Source organism: Salvelinus alpinus, chromosome 2 (assembly GCF_045679555.1).
Source record: "Salvelinus alpinus chromosome 2, SLU_Salpinus.1, whole genome shotgun sequence".
Taxonomy (NCBI): Eukaryota; Metazoa; Chordata; class Actinopteri; order Salmoniformes; family Salmonidae; genus Salvelinus; species Salvelinus alpinus.
The window spans coordinates 128500601-128518859 of NC_092087.1; the positions used below are offsets into that span (position 1 = coordinate 128500601).

Below are 18259 nucleotides of genomic sequence, written 5' to 3' on the forward strand. Positions count from 1 at the left end.
TGGCACATCAATGCGAGCTGTGGCAAGAAGGTTTGCTGTGTCTGTCAGCGTAGTGTCCAGAGCATGGAGGCGCTACCAGGAGACAGGCCAGTACATCAGGAGACGTGGAGGAGGCCGTAGGAGGGCAACAACCCAGCAGCAGGACCGCTGCTGGGAGTGAAAGCACCGCCAGCATTCAAAAGTGACCAAAACATCAGCCAGGAAGCATAGGAACTGAGAAGTGGTCTGTGGTCACCACCTGCAGAACCACTCCTGTATTGGGGGTGTCTTGCTAATTGCCTATAATTTCCACCTTTTGTCTATTCCATTTGCACAACAGCATGTGAAATTTATTGTCAATCAGTGTTGCTTCCTAAGTGGACAGTTTGATTTCACAGAAGTGTGATTGACTTGGAGTTACATTGTGTTGTTTAAGTGTTCCCTTTATTTTTTTGAGCAGTGTATTTCTGTACTAGTTGTCATAAAACAATTTGGCAATAAATCATCATCAAAGCACGTTTTATTGGTCACATACACATGTTTAGCAGATGTTATTGCGGGTGTAGCGAAATGGTTGTGTTTCTAGCTCCAACAGTGCAGTAATATCTAACAGTTCACAACAATACACACAATGATGTAAATAAAATAAAAAACTATGAGATGATGAGACAGCCTATAGGGAGGAGGTCAGAGTCCTGGCCGTGTGGTGCCAGGATGACAACCTCTCACTCAATGTGATCAAGACAAAGGAGATGATTGTGGACTACAGGAAAAGTAGGACCGAGCACGCCCCCATATTCTCATCGGGGCTGTAGTGGAGCAGGTTGAGCGCTTCAAGTTCCTTGGTGTCCACATCAACAATCATGGTCCTCCAGACACACCAAGACAGTTGTGAAGAGGGCACGACAAAGGCTATTCCCCCCACAGGAGACTGAAAAGATTTGGCACGGGTCCTCAGATCCTCAAAAAGTTCTATAGCTGCACCATCGAGAGCATCCTGACCGGTTGCATCACTGCCTGGTATGGCAACTGCTCGGCCTCCAACCGCAAGGCACTACAGAGGGTAGTGCGAACGGCCCAGTACATCACTGGGGCCAAGCTTCCTGCCATCCAGGACCTCTATACCAGGCGGTGTCAGAGGAAGGCCCTACAAATTGTCAAAGACTCCAGCCACGCTAGTCATAGACTGTTCTCTCTGCTACCACATGGCAAGCGGTACCGGAGCGTCAAGTCTAGGTCCAAAAGGCTTCTTAACAGCTTCTACCCCCAAGCCATAAGACTGCTCAACAGCTAATCAAATGGCTACCCAGACTATTTGCATTGTCCCCCCACCCCCTCTTTTACACTGCTGCTACTCTGTTTATTATCTATGCATAGTCACGTTAACTCTACCTTTAACTCCTACCTACCTACTATGTACATATTACCTCAATTATCTCGACTAACCTAACATTGACTCTGTACCGGTACCCCCTGTATATAGCCTCGCTATTGTTATTTTACTGCTGCTCTTTAAGTAAAAAATAAAAACAAATATTTATCTATTTTTTACATAACACTTATTTTTCTTAAAACTGCATTGTTGGTTAAGGTCTTGTAAGTAAGCATTTCACTGTAAGGTCTACTACACCTGTTGTATTTGGCGCATATAACAAATCCAATTTGATTTGATACACACAAACCTAAAAGTAAAAGAATGGAATTAAGGAATATATAAATATTAGGATGAGCAATGTCGGAGTGGCATAGACTAAAATACAGTATATACATATGAGATGAGTAAAGCAGTATGTAAACATTTAAACATTATTAAAATGACTAGTGTTCCATTATTAAAGCGGCCAGTGATTTCAAGTATATGTACAGTACATAGACTTGAAGTCATTTACCAACCCAAATTGATTATATATGTTTTGGGGTGTGTGGACCCCGCAGACCAACGGAAAACACAGCCGCATGGGTACTGAAGGATGGATGTTCATTTTGATTGACAGCATCTTTAGCCCGTAAAATAACAGGACAACCCTTGTACAATTTTATGACAAACCAATCGGATCACTCAAGGGCGTGCACATAGTCCAAATTTTACGCGGCGCCATGGGCCGAAAAACCTAGATGGAATATCCCAGTCTTAACCGGTTTCAACCGGTCTTGGGTTTGAAGCATGAGATGAAGAGCTAGCGTACACGCTCTTACACAGCCCTGCTATCAAATATTATATACGAATAGAACCAATAATAAACTCAAGATTATTTTATTTTGTGATTATGAACCGGAATAACGCAATACGTGTGACTCCGTAAATTGTTAGCTAGCCAAGGGAAGCTAAGTCATCATTGGCTTGTGCATTAGCAGGCTAACTTGATAACATTTCTCGCCGTCAGCAACGGTTTAATCATTGTTAAGATACTTCCAGACTAGTCTGTGGACATTTATTTGCTATATGGTAAATTGTTAAATGTACATTATCATACTGAAACTTCGCTTCAGTGGCAGGACATACAGCTAACAACGTGCTATTAGGACAAAAATCATTTGGCTAGCTAGCTAATTAGCCAGGAAGCTAGCTAGCGAATGTCAACCACACTGGAACGTGTGCCATGAGATAGCCTGACATCCAGCCAGACGAGAGTAGAAAAATAAGAGCAAAAGTCTCTTTTATTTTTTATTATTACAACGGAAAGACTAAATAAGGTACGTTTGGTAGCTAGCTGTTTAGTGGGTTGAATTTCTTGAGTTTGGGTAGTGATGTAACTAACGTTAGCCAGCTAGTTATTAGTATTAGCTAACTAGCTTTTTAGCTATCTAACGTTAGCTGATTTGATAGCTAAACTAACTTGCTAGCTATAATGGTGAATATTACTTAATAATTTGTTAATACGAGTGAGTGAGGCCTCGCAATTTAATCATCTTACAGACTTAACATAACTACATTAGCCAGACGTTAGTTTATGCGATAAGCTAGCTAGACCTGTGTCAACTTTGAGGTCAGTTAATTTAGACGTAACTAAGTGGTATACACAATAGAGGTAACGCTAGCTAACAATAGTAAATGCTAAGTTAGCCATAAGTTAAACAGTAAGGTTAGCTAGCAAGCTAACGTTATCAACTAGCAATAGCAGCACTCTTGAATCGCTGGATGGAGGGAGGGGTTGCTGTATTGCCATGTTTACGTGCTTCTCGGAACTAGAAAACTCGGAAATGTCCGAATGACTAACTGGTTTAAACCCGTCACGTGTTTAACTTTAACCAGTTTATAAGTCGGACATTTTCGATTCTCCTGGTTCCCGACTAGCACTTGAACGCGCCATAAGTACCACTTGTGGTCCATGGTGTCGCAATTTCCCAATCTATTCAAGTTTACAGGCTTGCGAGTGATGTCGCAATTTGTCACACTCAATATTTCGCCATTGTTGTTATGTGGGTGGGTGTAGCCATAGGTAGTAATATAGGGAGTGAAAATAATATCTTTGGTCTTATAGTTAGGTTTTATTTACAGATCTGTCTGTAGTTAAGTTCTGCCATTTGTTCTCATGTTTCCCTTCACCCCTCCATTCCTAGAGCTCTATGCCAGCAAACATGACAATGTTGGCGGATCATGCAGCAAGACAGCTGCTAGACTTCAGTCAAAAGCTGGACATCAATCTGCTGGACAATGTAGTCAATTCCATGTACTATGACATTGGATCACAGGTGAGAGCTGCTCCTTGCACTTCTGCTGCTCTGTCATTTGCTACATACTTCAGTCAGACTGCCGTCATTGAGGCTGTTTGCAGTGACTTCAAAATCAGGGGTTTTGTACAAAAAATAAGTAATCAGTGATTGGATCATTTCTAATTGGCTTTGAGTATCAAAGCCAAAGCCGAATTTTCAGTTGCGTTACCCACGTGTGTTCTGGCTCTCGCCCAACCTTTTGGTTTATGGGACTAATCCTACGGTCGAGAATAGCTTTCCATTCTAGAAATTGTCTGGAATTACTCAGATCCAGACTCATTGCGAAGAAGAAACTTACGTCAGTAGGCGTGGTGTAGGATTTGGCCGGAGCAAGGAGTTTAGGTAGCCAGACAATTGTACCCCATTATGACTCAAAATACAAACTTACTTTACTCCCATGTTTGTAAACATAAACAAACACTGTATAGCCTGAACATGGTTAAAACTGTAACTTTCATATCATGGAAGATCAGTCCTTGCATCCATTGTTCTCTATGAATTTGAGTGTTTACATTTCTCCATCCCTTAGTGGCAGGGTTAATGCTTTGTTTCAACGGCGGATTAGACCTTTAAAGTCACACAGATCTCAGAACAGTTTCTCTCTCCTCGTCTTCCACAGCAACGCATGGCACAGGAGGTGCTGACAAACCTGAAGGATCACCCGGACGCATGGACACGAGTCGACACCATCCTGGAGTTTTCTCAGAACATGAAGACTAAAGTATGTGTGCCAGTGATGCATTCCTTGTGATCGGTTTACATCCTCTAACCAGGGCGAATATATAAGTCAACATTGAAAAGCATATCATTACAGCCAGGCATTGGCAGTCCAGTTGGATCCATAGAGATGCGTAGATCTGGTTTGTTACATTTGTTAGCTTTTGATGTATTTTATCCAATATATATCAAACATACAAGATCTGTCTTATTAGTGGAAATGAGATGAAGTTGTGAGTGATATGCCTTTCCTGATAGTCTAAGCCTCTCCCTCTCCATTCCAGTACTATGCACTGCAAATTCTGGAGACTGTGATCAAAACACGCTGGAAGATTCTTCCAAGAAATCAATGTGAAGGTAACACCCGCTGCATAGGTTGTTTAGAATAACACAGCTATATTAGGGCCAACCTTGGGAGTGAACAGTGACATTAACATAAGGGAATAACGTGGCTAGACTACTACATAGCTAATGTTCCGTGTTATGCAGACACAAACATGTGATCTTTGACTATGTTGAGTCAAACATTTCTGCATGTTTTCAGGAATAAAGAAGTATGTCGTTGGTCTGATTATCAAGACCTCATCTGATGCCGCAAATGTTGAGGTAAAGAGTCGTTCCTGTGTTTGACTCTGTTCTCGCTGCAATGTTTTCCATGTTGAAATTTTGTGCTCGTTCCCAAATTTCATCTGCATTTTTAATCTTGTGTTTCAGAAAGATGGAGTGTACATTGCAAAACTCAACATGATCCTCGTACAGGTAAAAAAAAAATATATATATATATAGCAATTTTGTAAGAAACACGTCTGTCCTGTCATTACAATTGGTTAAAACCGAAACAATCAAACGCAACGTGTCTCCTCTGCTTGTGTAGATCCTGAAGCAGGAGTGGCCCAAGCACTGGCCCACCTTCATCAGTGACATCGTGGGTGCCAGCCGCACCAGCGAGAGCCTGTGTCAGAACAACATGATCATCCTCAAGCTGCTCAGTGAGGAGGTCTTTGACTTCTCCAGCGGACAGATGACCCAGGTCAAGGCCAAGCACCTGAAAGACAGGTACATAACATCTCCTATCCAGCTACCTAATAACTTTAAACTTTGTCATATGCGCAGGATACAATGTAGTCTACACAGTACAATTGAATGCTTATTTATACAATAAATGCTTTGGCTACTTGGAGATGTACTGTATATTACAAAGAGTCTGTTTCCCTGAGTATTAGTGGTTGGTATCATTACCAGTCTCTTCATGGCAACTGAATTGTAACATTTTTATCACATTATTTGAAAGCATGGGTAGATAAGATGGAATTGTACACTGACATGCTATTTAGTAATGATTTTCTTTTTCTTTCAGTATGTGCAATGAATTCTCGCAAATATTCCAGCTCTGCCAGTTTGTCATGGTAAGCAATGGCTCAGGGATTCTAAACTGTCTTGATATGAAATTGACATGTTGAATACCCAACACAAGTTAAATGCAAACATTTTCTGCAGGAAAACTCCCAGAATGCCACTCTGGTCCAAGCCACACTCGAGACTCTCCTGCGCTTCCTGAACTGGATCCCCCTGGGGTACATATTTGAGACCAAATTGATCAGCACTCTGGTGTACAAGGTAACTCAACTCCTGATGACTCACTTGCACCTGTCCCCATACTGAAAATTAGATGACCAAGTATCGGCTTATTACTACTTCTCGGTTCCATTGAAACATCTCCCTAGGCAATTTAGTGGTGTTTTTGATGTGATACAGCAATACCGGCTTGTGGAAACTTGAAACAGCAGTTCAACTATAGGCATCCTCTCACAAAGGCGCTCTTGCATTGGTTTTGCTTGCAAGTGCGTAAGAACCGGAGGAACAATATTGTGAATGTTTGAGACATTTGCACCTTGTTGCTTCGGCGACTTGGTCTGCTGCAAACATCCGTACACTTGTACCCGTATACGGGCTGAAAATGGCAGATTTGGCCACTAATAAGTGCCTAAATTGGAACATAGTTGCTGTACAGTAACATGCTGTACATGACGTCAGAGCTCTGTAGTGGCTGAGCAGGACTGTATTTTGAGAGATGAGACCTGGGGATTATAATAAATACCGCTTTGATGTCATACAAGCAAACCAAACACTTGTCCAAATGTGACCTTCACATGTCCAAATCTCAAAACTCATGTCATATACAGTGTCAAAGTTTATGATCACTGTTTGTTGTACAGTTACAATATGATATGGCATCATACCCTGGGTTGTTCTGAACAGAATGAGCCTATGTTTGTTAATTGTGAAGAAAATTTGCAGCAGCACCTGAATGCAGTCATGACTCCTTTCTATATGCACCAAAATTCCGATCTGTTTCTCTGAATTGCCTTTTGAACACTGTAATATCATATTTTATAACATCTGGTCATGTTGGCAATAGAATAAGCTTTCAAATCATGCCCACTTGACCCAGATTGCGATTTATAATGGGGTGTTATTGGATTGCATAAACCACAATAGTAATTGTGCGATGGCGGGGATGTGTTCAGGACTAAACTACAAGTGTGCTTGCTCTAGTTCCTCAACAGCACAGATAGGAGAGCAAAAAAAAGAAGCTTATAGTTGAAGACTCTTCTTTGAGAGGTGTGTGGCCACTTGGAGACACCAGTTAGTCCTCTCACTCAAATCCTTATCATTTTTTTTTGTCTTATGTTGCACCTACCCCACATTTTTCAGGAATATTCTTATGTTACTGAATGTATCCAGAGTATTTTCAGATTTCGTTATCAGGAAATACGTCAAAGTACAGAATGTAAAATGCACATAAAATCAAGTGTAATGTTTGGATTCAGTCTTGTGTACTCAACTTCGGTCCAAAACTTTTTCTTATTGGACAAGCTCAATAAGTCCCTCCTTGTTTCAGTCAGTTTTCTCCTGATTGGTGCCTAGTGAATACGACCCTGTTGACTAACCTCTTCTTCCTCTCATCCGTTCCCAGTTCTTGAACGTGCCCATGTTCCGCAACGTGACGCTGAAGTGTCTGACGGAGATCGCCGGCGTGAGCGTCAACCAGTACGAGGAGCAGTTTGTCAACCTCTTCACGCTCACCATGGGTCAGCTCAAACAGGTACACACCATGTCAGCTCAAACTGGTATGCATAGCTCCATCTGCTGACCAGTTAAGCCTACTGTCAAAACTGTATTGTAGCAGTGGTACCCAAATAATGGAGCAGGACAAACCAATGGGTTACATATATTCTTTTAAACAGAATACTGCAGACGCTATTTGACTCCTCTGTGTTTCAACAACAATCATATTGCAGGCATCATAAGAACTATTAAGAAGTTAGCATACGTTTTTCCATTTTTTTGTTGTGTGAATTAACACTAATTGACACATCAAATAATCTGTATTTTCCCCTATCTCTCTTTGCGTGATAGATGCTCCCCCTGAACACCAACATCCGCCTGGCATATTCCAACGGAAAGGACGACGAGCAGAACTTCATCCAGAACCTCAGCCTGTTCCTCTGCACCTTCCTGAAAGAGCATGGACAGCTCATCGAGAAGAAGCCTAACCTTAGGGAGACACTCGTGGAGGTAACGTTAATGCCGTGAATACTGGACAATAACAGCAGAGATACTGTTCCTACAATGTTTTTTGGGGAGAAATGCATGAATCGGTCGCTTTCATCCATAAGTCACATATTAACAGTTCACATACCCTCTTGTTCCTCCCCAACCTGTACTGCAGCCAGAACAATTTTACCTTTGACCTCAAATACTAAACTCAGCAAAAAAAGAAATGTCATCTCACTGCAACTATTTTCAGCAAACTTAACATGTGTAAATATTTATATGAACATAAGATTCATCAACTGAGACATAAACTGCACAAGTTCCACAGACATGTGACTATGGAAATGGAATAATGTGTCCCTGAACAAAGGGGGGGTCAAAATCAAAAGTAACAGTCGGTATCTGGTGTGGCCACCAGCTGCATTAAGTACTGCAGTGCATCTCCTCCTTGTGGACTGCACCAGATTAGCCAGTTCTTGCTGTGAGATGTTACCCCACTCTTCCACCAAGGCACCTGCAAGTTCCAGGACATTTCTGGGGGGAATGACCCTAGCCCTCACCCTCCGATCCAACAAGTGGGATTGAGATCCGGGCTCTCCGCTGGCCATGGCAGAACACTGACATTCCTGTCTTGCAGGAAATGATGTACAGAACGAGCAGTATGGCTGGTGGCATTGTCATGCTGGAGGGTCATGTCAGGATGAGCCTGCAGGAAGGGTACCACATGAGGGAGGAGGATGTCTTCCCTGTAACACACAGCATTGAGATTGCCTGCAATGACAAGCTCAGTCCGATGATGCTGTGACACACCGCCCCAGACCATGACGGACCCTCCACCTCCAAATCGATCCTGCTCCAGAGTACAGGCCTCGGTGTAACTCTCATTCCTTCCTCGGTGTAACTCTCATTCCTACGCGAATCCGACCATCACCTTCTCTTTGTGAGACAAAACCGCAACTTGTCAGTGAGGAGCACTTTTTGCCAGTCCTGTTTGGTCCAGCGACGGTGGGTTTGTGCCCATATGCGACGTTGTTGCCTGTGATGTCTGATGAGGACCTGCCTTACAACAGACCTACATGCCCTCAGTCCAGTCTCTCTTAGCCTATTGCGGACAGTCTGAGCACTGATGGAGGGATTGTGCGTTCCTGGTGTAACTCGGGCAGTTGTTGCCATCCTGTACCTGTCCCGCAGGTGTGATGTTCGGATGTACCGATCCTGTGCAGGTGTTGTTACACGTGGTCTGTCACTGCGAGGACGATCAGCTGTCCTTCCTGTCTCCGTGTAGCGCGGTCTTAGGCGTCTCACAGTACAGACATTACAAGTTATTGCCCTGGCCGCATCTGCAGTCCTCGTGTGTCCTTGCAGTATGTCTAAGACACGTTCACGCAGATGAGCAGGGACCCTGGGCATCTTTTCTTTTGGTGTTTTTCAGAGTCAGTAGAAAGGCCACTTTAGTGTCCTAAGTTTTCATAACTGTGACCTTAATTGCCTACCGTCTGTAAGCCGTTAGTGTCTTAACGACCGTTCCACAGGTGCATGTTCATTAATTGTTTATGGTTAGTTGAACAAGCATGGGAAACATGCTTTACGATGAAGATCTGTAAAGGGGACCTTTATTTTTTGCTGAGTTTATTATCTGCATTTTATTATTATTTTTATTCTGTTTTTGTTCAGTTATTGTTTTCGTCCTCAAGTCACGCACCATTGAAATGGAGCTAACCCCCAATCCTCAACATTCTCCTTACCTTCTGTTGTTATAATCACCCCCCCCCCCCTCCAGGCTCTCCACTACATGCTGCTGGTGTCTGAGGTCGAGGAGACAGAGATCTTTAAGATCTGTCTGGAGTACTGGAACCACCTGGCGGCCGAGCTCTACAGGGAGAGCCCCTTCTCCACCTCCACCTCCCCCCTGCTCTCTGGGAGCCAGCACTTTGACGTGCCGCCACGACGGCACCTCTACCTGCCCGTGCTCTCCAAGGTGAGGAGTAACACACAGACCGACAGACGGGTACACACACACTCTTGACCTTCCCCCAAACCAATGTCCTTCAGGGTCGTGTCATAGGGCACAGCGTAGCAAAGCAATCTACAAAATAAAAAAATGTGTGACAATCGAACAAGGTTCCCACCACTTCAAACTATTTCCCCCCTACTGAACACAACCTTGCTGTTCTACTGTGTCCCTGCTTCATGGTGTCTCTGATAGGATTACTTTATTTAGATTGTCCATTAATAGTCACTGGCATGTCTGCCCGGTAACACAGGTGCGTACGCTGATGGTGAGCCGAATGGCCAAGCCAGAGGAAGTGCTGGTGGTGGAGAACGACCAGGGCGAGGTGGTCCGAGAGTTCATGAAGGACACAGACTCAATCAACCTCTATAAGAACATGAGAGAGACACTGGGTAAGTGCCTGGCCCAGGACAGTCTGAACATTCCACACACATATACACGTCCTCGCTCTCTAGTCTCTAATGTCAGTTAATCCTCAATCTTTTCCTTTGTCAAAGGAGCTTTCCACAATTGATCGCTCTGTCAGTGACGCAACGCACATCTCTCCCACACACTTTTGTTCGCTGTCTATAACGCAGGGAACTATTCACATACTCCCTCTGTGACTAGCATACCTCCCTCTCTTCCCCCACCCCCCCAGTTTACCTGACCCATTTGGACTATGCGGACACGGAGCGCATCATGACGGAGAAGCTGCACAACCAGGTCAACGGGACAGAGTGGTCGTGGAGGAACCTGAACACGCTATGCTGGGCCATCGGCTCCATCAGCGGAGCCATGCACGAGGAGGACGAGAAGCGGTTCCTGGTCACCGTCATCAAGGTCTGTAGTAGTCTAACGGGCACAGCGCACGCTCATGCACTCGCAACCACGCACATACACGCGTCGCACCTTCACAGGTAGCTACGGTCTTTAAAGGGGAAAATACACACATACAGTAGTTGCTGGTCTTAGTCATCAATTCCGTGCTCTGTTAGACCAGAAATGTCCCCCTTACTGTTCAGAAATTGAATGGCCTGCCCCTTGAGGTGTTGCAGTCCGACTGCGTGTTGAGCCTGTGTCATGAGGGGCCGAGGACTCAGAACAGTGGGTGCTTGGAGTGATTGATAGAACCGACATTTGGCAAAAAGAATTGAATGACACTTATGGAGAAATTACACGTCCAAGTCACCTGACAAGACTTTAAATGTAATTGGCCCCAACTCTGCTGCTGTAGAGTGACTGTCAGGATGTACTGAGCTGCGTTTCTGTGTTATTGACCGACTGTCGTTTTCTCATCATGTCTCCAGGACCTGCTGGGCCTCTGTGAGCAGAAGAGGGGGAAGGACAACAAGGCCATCATCGCCTCAAACATCATGTACATCGTGGGCCAGTACCCACGCTTCCTCCGAGCCCACTGGAAGTTCCTCAAGACTGTTGTTAACAAGCTCTTTGAGTTCATGCACGGTAAGCAACTTTGTTCAGGCCACCACTTGCATATCTCAAAAAGATACAGGATACTGTTTTCAGTGTCGTTTGAAAATGGATTTCCTTGGTGTGATTTTGCATCCATGCAAAATACCAGGGCTCTGTTCATTTGGCACAAGACAGAAGAACGCCAACAAAAAGGGAGGGACAACCTGGACTAGTCCAATAAGAAACAGTCATTTGCGGTTTACGATTCAAAGCTTTAAAAAAAAAGTTCCGTTACAGTATGTCCAAATGAACACGTCCCAACAGTGTCTTTTATTGAACGTTTTATTTGAATGTAATTGTTCCCGGCAGAGACTCACGATGGCGTGCAGGACATGGCGTGCGACACCTTCATCAAGATCGCCCAGAAGTGCCGGCGCCACTTTATCCAGGTGCAGGTGGGCGAGGTGATGCCCTTCATCGATGAGATCCTCAACAACATCAACACCATCATCTGTGACCTCCAGCCCCAACAGGTACACAGATACACCAAGAGTAGCCGTAACACAGTTGAGCTACAGGCCTCTGAAAACAACCAAAACTAAGTAGTAATTGAAAAACATTTTCAAATAGCAACACTGGATTTGAATTTTCTATTGGCCAAGTTCAGGGAGCACCCTGTTTCCAGTTGTCACAGCCATGTGAAATGGCTGGAGTTGTTCATATGACCATAATCAACCTCGTATCGCTTCCCCTCAGGTGCACACGTTCTACGAGGCGGTGGGCTACATGATCGGGGCCCAGACGGACCAGGCCGTGCAAGAGCACCTCATCGAGAAGTACATGCTGCTACCCAACCAGGTGTGGGACAGCATCATCCAACAGGCCACCAAGGTAAGTCACACTCCACTATGGGATTGTGTTTTGGTTACCTGTTTCAAAGCATTTTAAATTGTATGGATGCAACACAATCAATCAATCAATCAAATGTATTTATAAAGCCCTTCTTACATCAGCTGATGTCACAAAGTGCTGTACAGAAACCCTGCCTAAAACCCCAAACACCAAGCAATGCAAGTGTAGAAGCACGGTGGCTAGGAAAAACTCACTAGAAAGGCCAGAACCTAGGAAGAAACCTAGAGGAACCAGGCTATGAGGGGTGGCCAGTCCTCTTCTGGCTGTGCCGGGTGGAGATTAGAACAGAACCTGTCCAAGATGTTAAAATGTTCATAGATGACCAGCAGGGTCAAATAATAATAACAATAATCACAGTGGTTGTAGAGGGTGCAACAGGTCAGCACCTCAGGAATAAATGTCAGTTGGCTTTTCATAGCCGATCATTGAGAGTATCTCTACCGCTCCTGCTGTCTCTAGAGAGTTGACCATAGCAGGTCTGGGACAGGTAGCACGTCCGGTGAACAGGTCAGGGTTCCATAGCAGCAGGCAGAACAGTTGAAACTGGAGCAGCAGCACGACCAGGTGGACTGGGGACAGCAAGGAGTCATCAGGCCAGGTAGTCCTGAGGCATGGTCCTAGGGCTCAGGTCCTCCGAAAGAAAGATAATTAAATTCACACAGGACACCGGATAGACAGGAGAAATACACCAGACTGACTCTAGCCCTACGACACAAACTATTGCAGCATAAATACTGGAGGCTGAGGCAGGAGGGGTCGGGAGACACTGGCCCCGTCCGACGATACCCCCGGACAGGGCCAAACATGCAGGATTATAACCCCACCCACTTTGCCAAAGCACAGCCCCCACACCGCTAGAGGGATATCTTCAACCATTAACTTACCATCCTGAGACAAGGCTGAGTATAGCCCACGAACATCTCCCCCACAACCCAAACAACACAAGGGTGTCACCCACCTTGTACCACTGTGCCATGGAGAAATGAAGAGGAAAACCCACCGTCTTAGATGCCCTTGTCGTTTTATCAGCAACAAATGCTTTTGCTCCCATTTGTTGTTGTAAATAGCAACTCGCAAAGCCTCATCTTTTTACACTTGAGGTAAAAGCTATCCAGAGCGACTTAACATATGTTGTCTGAAGATGCGGTGAAAGCATTTCAACTGACTTGTTGACTCTCTCCCCCAGAATGTGGACATCCTGAAGGATGCGGAGACGGTGCGTCAGCTGGGCAGCATCCTGAAGACCAACGTGCGGGCCTGCAAGGCCGTGGGACACCCCTTCGTGGTGCAGCTGGGACGCATCTACCTGGACATGCTCAATGTCTACAAGTGTCTGAGTGAGAACATCTCCTCTGCCATCCAGACCAACGGTGAGACGTGTGTGCCTAGTCGTCTGTCTCTGGTCTATCTGATCTGTGTGCCCGAGGTGCTTATTTGTTTGGTGTGTGTGGGTCTGTCACTCTTGTATGCCTGAGGCACTTGCTTGTCAAAGTGTGTGTGTGCTTAACTGTCTGCGGCATCAGTCACAGAACTATAAGCCCAGTCAAACGGTGCGTTTAAGACAACTGGGAACTCTGGAAAAATACGATGTCAAATCATGCCGTCAGTGATATTCGGGTCGGAAAGTCGGGGCTGGGTGACCATTCACCGATTTTTCTCAGTTGGAGCTCTCTTTTTTTTTTTTTTTTTCAGATTTCCCAGTTATCTTGAACGCACTGAAGTTCTCAGTTGTTTTGAATGCGGCATAATAACGTTTCTTTAGCGTCACTGAGCTCTCCAATTCTACCTCCATGCTAACACACTAAACCCTATGCTAGCTAACTAACGCTCTATTGTCCTGCTAGGAGAGATGGTGACCAAGCAGCCCCTGATCCGGAGCATGAGGACGGTGAAGAGAGAAACGCTCAAGCTGATCTCAGGTTGGGTCAGCCGCTCCAACGACCCACAAATGGCGAGTTTGTCCTGTCTTAATTAAATCTAGAGTCACAGCCTGTAGGGAATGCTGTAGACCAGTGGTTATCTATAGATCCTCTTAGAAGGCTGTAATTGTAGATAAGAATTTGTTCTTAACTGACTTGCCTTGTTAAATAAACAGAAAATCTTAATCTAATGGTGGGATCAGAGCGGGCGTCTCTCAGACCATAGATGGCCTGTCTAAACCACACCATAGAGAAACGGGAGTCAGAAAGACAACCAGAAAGATCCAACTCGCTGTCTGGACTAGCTTGCACTCCACACAGCCCTAACCTTATCCAGAGGCATCATGCCCATGGAAACAATTTCATCCACTTACAGGTTGAAAAGGCAGAGAATAGCTCACATCACAGACAAAGATATAGCATTTGCCTGTTAGTTCCTCTAAAATTACTATGGTGCCAATGAATTGAGCCACCACTATCCCCCAGTGGAGCCCCAAGCCCTCAGTTATCTGACAGTTTGCTTTGTTAGATTGAATGTCCCTTTATTAACTGGTCACGTTCTACCACGTTCCATGGTTCTTCAGGTGGGGGAGAACTTTGTCCCGCCCCTGCTGGAGGCCGTACTCATCGACTACCAGCGCAATGTCCCCGCCGCCAGAGAGCCTGAGGTGCTCAGCACCATGGCGACCATCGTCAATAAGCTGGGAGGACACATCACCGGGGAGATCCCGAAGATCTTCGACGCAGTCTTCGAGTGCACTTTGAACATGATCAATAAAGTATGTTTCATAGATGTTTCCTCTACTATACTATTATAGCACTATACTAAAAATGCTGTAATCTATTAATTAGTTCATATTCTTAGCTGGCCTGAGTGGCCCTTATAGACTGCACATGATGTCAAAGGAACATTAACAGAAAGACATTTGTTACGTGTGCAGCCTTGTCAAATTCGGTGCTTCCTCCACAATGGACCGCACTGGCTAAAATGGCTGCCACAGTGAACCTGTAGTTCATGGGCCCCACATCCCTTTTGTGTGGGTGTTGGGGATAAATTTGTACTACAGACAATTGGTCAAGTCTTTACAATGCATGGTTGTGCAGGATTGTTGAACACAGGATACTTTTTGTAATTGTATATGTGAACAAAGACTGTATATGACTGAGATAATCCAAGCAGTCTTTATTCCTTATAGAAAGTAATTCCACTGACATTGTCCAACTTTAATTGTCCCCTTTATATTCCTCTCCAGGACTTTGAGGAGTACCCAGAGCATAGGACCCATTTCTTCTACCTCCTCCAAGCGGTGAACTCGCAGTGCTTCCCGGCCTTCCTTTCCATTCCCCCGGCCCAGTTCAAACTGGTTCTGGACTCCATTATCTGGGCTTTCAAACACACCATGAGGAATGTTGCAGACACTGGTAGGACCCTACATATGCTTTGGCCTTACCTACCTGTTCATACATACTATGACTTTCACGAGATTGGATCTGTGTTGATGAATGAGGTTGTCAAACTCCTCTGAGGTGAAATGCAGTTCACTTAACTCTATATTTCAAATATTATGGGCGTTTCAGACACAGGTGAACTCTAATGCTGGACTAAGGCTGTTTTTTCTCCAATGGAGAACAGCTTTTTAGTCCAGGACTAGGCTTAATCTGAGTCTGAGAAAATAGTTGTTTCGGTACATTGTGGAATATGCCCTGCTTATTATTGTCATCAAGCCACTCATCCCACATCCTCTCTTTCTCCGTCTGTCTCGTTATGTCCCCCAGGTCTGCAGATTCTTTACACCCTGCTGCAGAACGTGGCCCAGGAGGAGGCTGCCGCACAGAGCTTCTACCAGACCTATTTCTGTGACATCCTCCAGCACATCTTCTCTGTCGTCACAGATACCTCGCACACAGCAGGTGAGGGGGTGGTGGGATCGTTGGCTGACGTTTAAATATCACCGGAAACATCTATGGTACTGTAAAAAGTGTTGGGTACGGGCGAGGAATCCAAGTCCTTGTTTTACACTAGATGGGTAGATGGTTTGATTCCTGATGGGGATATTTAACTTTGATGTCACATCGCAGCAGAGTCAAACACAGACATGGCAGATGGACACGACAATGTGCTTAAGTGCCATTGGTGAGTGCCAGACAAGCGTGGGTATAATTGATGTTATGCTTGACTTTCTGCAGGGCTAACCATGCACGCGTCCATCCTGGCGTACATGTTCAACCTGGTGGAGGAGGGTAAAATCAGCGCCTCCCTCAACCCAGCCAGCCAGAACAACCAGGGCTACGTTCAGGAATACGTGGCCAACCTGCTCAAGACAGCCTTCCCCCATCTACAAGAGTAAGTGTGTCTGGCCCAAATGGCTGCCACAGTGAATCTGTAGTTCATGGGCCTCATCTCTTTTACATTGGTGTTGGGGATACATTTGTACTACAGACAATAACTAGTTGATCTAAAGTGATCTACTTACTGTAGGTAGGTGATTGTGTTGTGATCCTGACTCTCCTCTCCATTCCAGTGCCCAGGTGAAGGTGTTTGTAACAGGTCTGTTCAGCTTGAACCAGGACATCCCCGCTTTCAAGGAGCACCTGAGGGACTTCCTGGTGCAGATCAAGGTGAGTCACTCTGGTTTTGTAGCCACACACACACATGGGTGCAAACGCTTAGTAACTCTCTGGCCCTCGCGTGTCTATCAGTCTGAGGTGTCAAACCACTGGAGCATGGTAGATGGACATGATATTTGTCCTCACACTCAACTTCCTCTTTACTCCCTGTCCAGGAGTTTGCTGGCGAGGACACCACAGACCTGTTCCTGGAGGAGCGGGAGACGTCGCTGCGGCAGGCCCAGGAGGAGAAACACAAGCTGCAGATGTCCGTCCCCGGCATCCTCAACCCCCATGAGCTCCCCGAGGAGATGTGCGACTGAGCGCCGCCACATAGGAACGAACACCACAGTAAACATGTACAGTTTTTGGAAAAAAGAAAACCAAGAGAAGCTGGGAGCTCCTCTTGTCAAGTGTGTGTGTGTGTGTGTGTGTGAGATTGAGAGGTGCTTTGTCGACCAAATCAATGCCAATATGTAAATGAGAATTGCGCCTATGATTCGGGCACTCACATTTTTTTGCATACGGACGCATTTTATACAGAGTCATTTGTGTAATAATACGGTATTGCTTTTCCCTCTTAATTCATGCTTTATATGTTTGGTCATCCTCTGTTTAGCCGTGCATGAAGTTGAAATAATTATTTTTAACCCTCTTTCTTTCCCTACACCCCCCCACCAACACCCCTTCTATTTGTTTATATGTAAGATATGTTAAAAGCACACGTAAAAAGGTTACTTTAAAAAGCGCTGTAGTGTCAGGAAGTGCTCCAATAGAAAGAACTGTGTGTTTTTTGGAGGAGCCTGCAGATGAATGTGACGGTAAATGACGCTGCTTCCTTTGTTTCTGTTTTGGCAGCAGTTTTTATGTGGCGAGTCAGGTTTTGTTTGCACCAAAAACTGACTGCTCTGACATTTGGACAAGAATGTTAGATCAGAGGAAGGTTATGTGCATATCATCCTGTTTGTAAAGCTGTCTTAGTACTATGGGAACATAAAGTTGGTTATTTTTACAAAACTGTGTATGTCCTATTCTGTGTGTGTTTCCTTCCATCATTGAAGGTTATTAAATCCAATATCTGAATTAGGATTTGAAACCATTAAACACTCACTGATACGTCTGCATTTTGAGAGGAAGAAGGTTGAATGTTAAGGTCAAATTACTTAATTAAATACTTTGGAGTAAAAAATAATAAAAAAACGATGCCGTGGCATAGTACTACTTCTCTGACAAATTCCCCAAATTAATAAAATGTCTGCAAGGTGCGCTGTCTGCTGGTGCCAATGAGGGCCATCTATAAACATGACCGCAGTTCACCGGTTTATGGTCCGTGACGTGAAAGGGCACAAGCGGTGAGGGAGGAGCACCCTCTCAAATCGAACCGTAATCTGCGTCGCTCTATAATGTTGTCAACAAGGCAGCATTGTGACTCGTCCTGAAACAAACA

General features: G+C 44.9%; 1 protein-coding gene, 1 non-coding gene and 1 pseudogene across 2 annotated transcripts; all 3 read left to right on the top strand.

The window, feature by feature from the left end:
• Positions 1 to 2126: 2126 nt before the first annotated feature.
• LOC139568733 (exportin-1-like) lies at positions 2127 to 17829 on the top strand. The gene is made up of 25 exons (XM_071390771.1): positions 2127 to 2673; positions 3541 to 3672; positions 4313 to 4414; positions 4695 to 4767; positions 4955 to 5016; positions 5125 to 5169; positions 5285 to 5466; positions 5768 to 5816; positions 5908 to 6027; positions 7388 to 7516; positions 7831 to 7989; positions 9749 to 9946; positions 10233 to 10371; positions 10620 to 10801; positions 11269 to 11425; positions 11744 to 11907; positions 12131 to 12265; positions 13473 to 13656; positions 14131 to 14237; positions 14790 to 14984; positions 15459 to 15627; positions 15982 to 16116; positions 16393 to 16549; positions 16728 to 16824; positions 16989 to 17829. The coding sequence occupies exons 2-25, from the start codon at positions 3547 to 3549 to the stop codon at positions 17133 to 17135; spliced, it is 3213 nt and encodes a 1070-aa protein (XP_071246872.1). The 5' UTR covers positions 2127 to 2673; positions 3541 to 3546; the 3' UTR covers positions 17136 to 17829.
• Positions 15142 to 15278, top strand: LOC139569005 (small nucleolar RNA SNORA5). The gene has a single exon (XR_011673842.1). It is a non-coding gene; the product is annotated as a small nucleolar RNA SNORA5 (small nucleolar RNA).
• Positions 16525 to 16651, top strand: LOC139569007 (small nucleolar RNA SNORA5; annotated as a pseudogene).
• Positions 17830 to 18259: the final 430 nt, after the last annotated feature.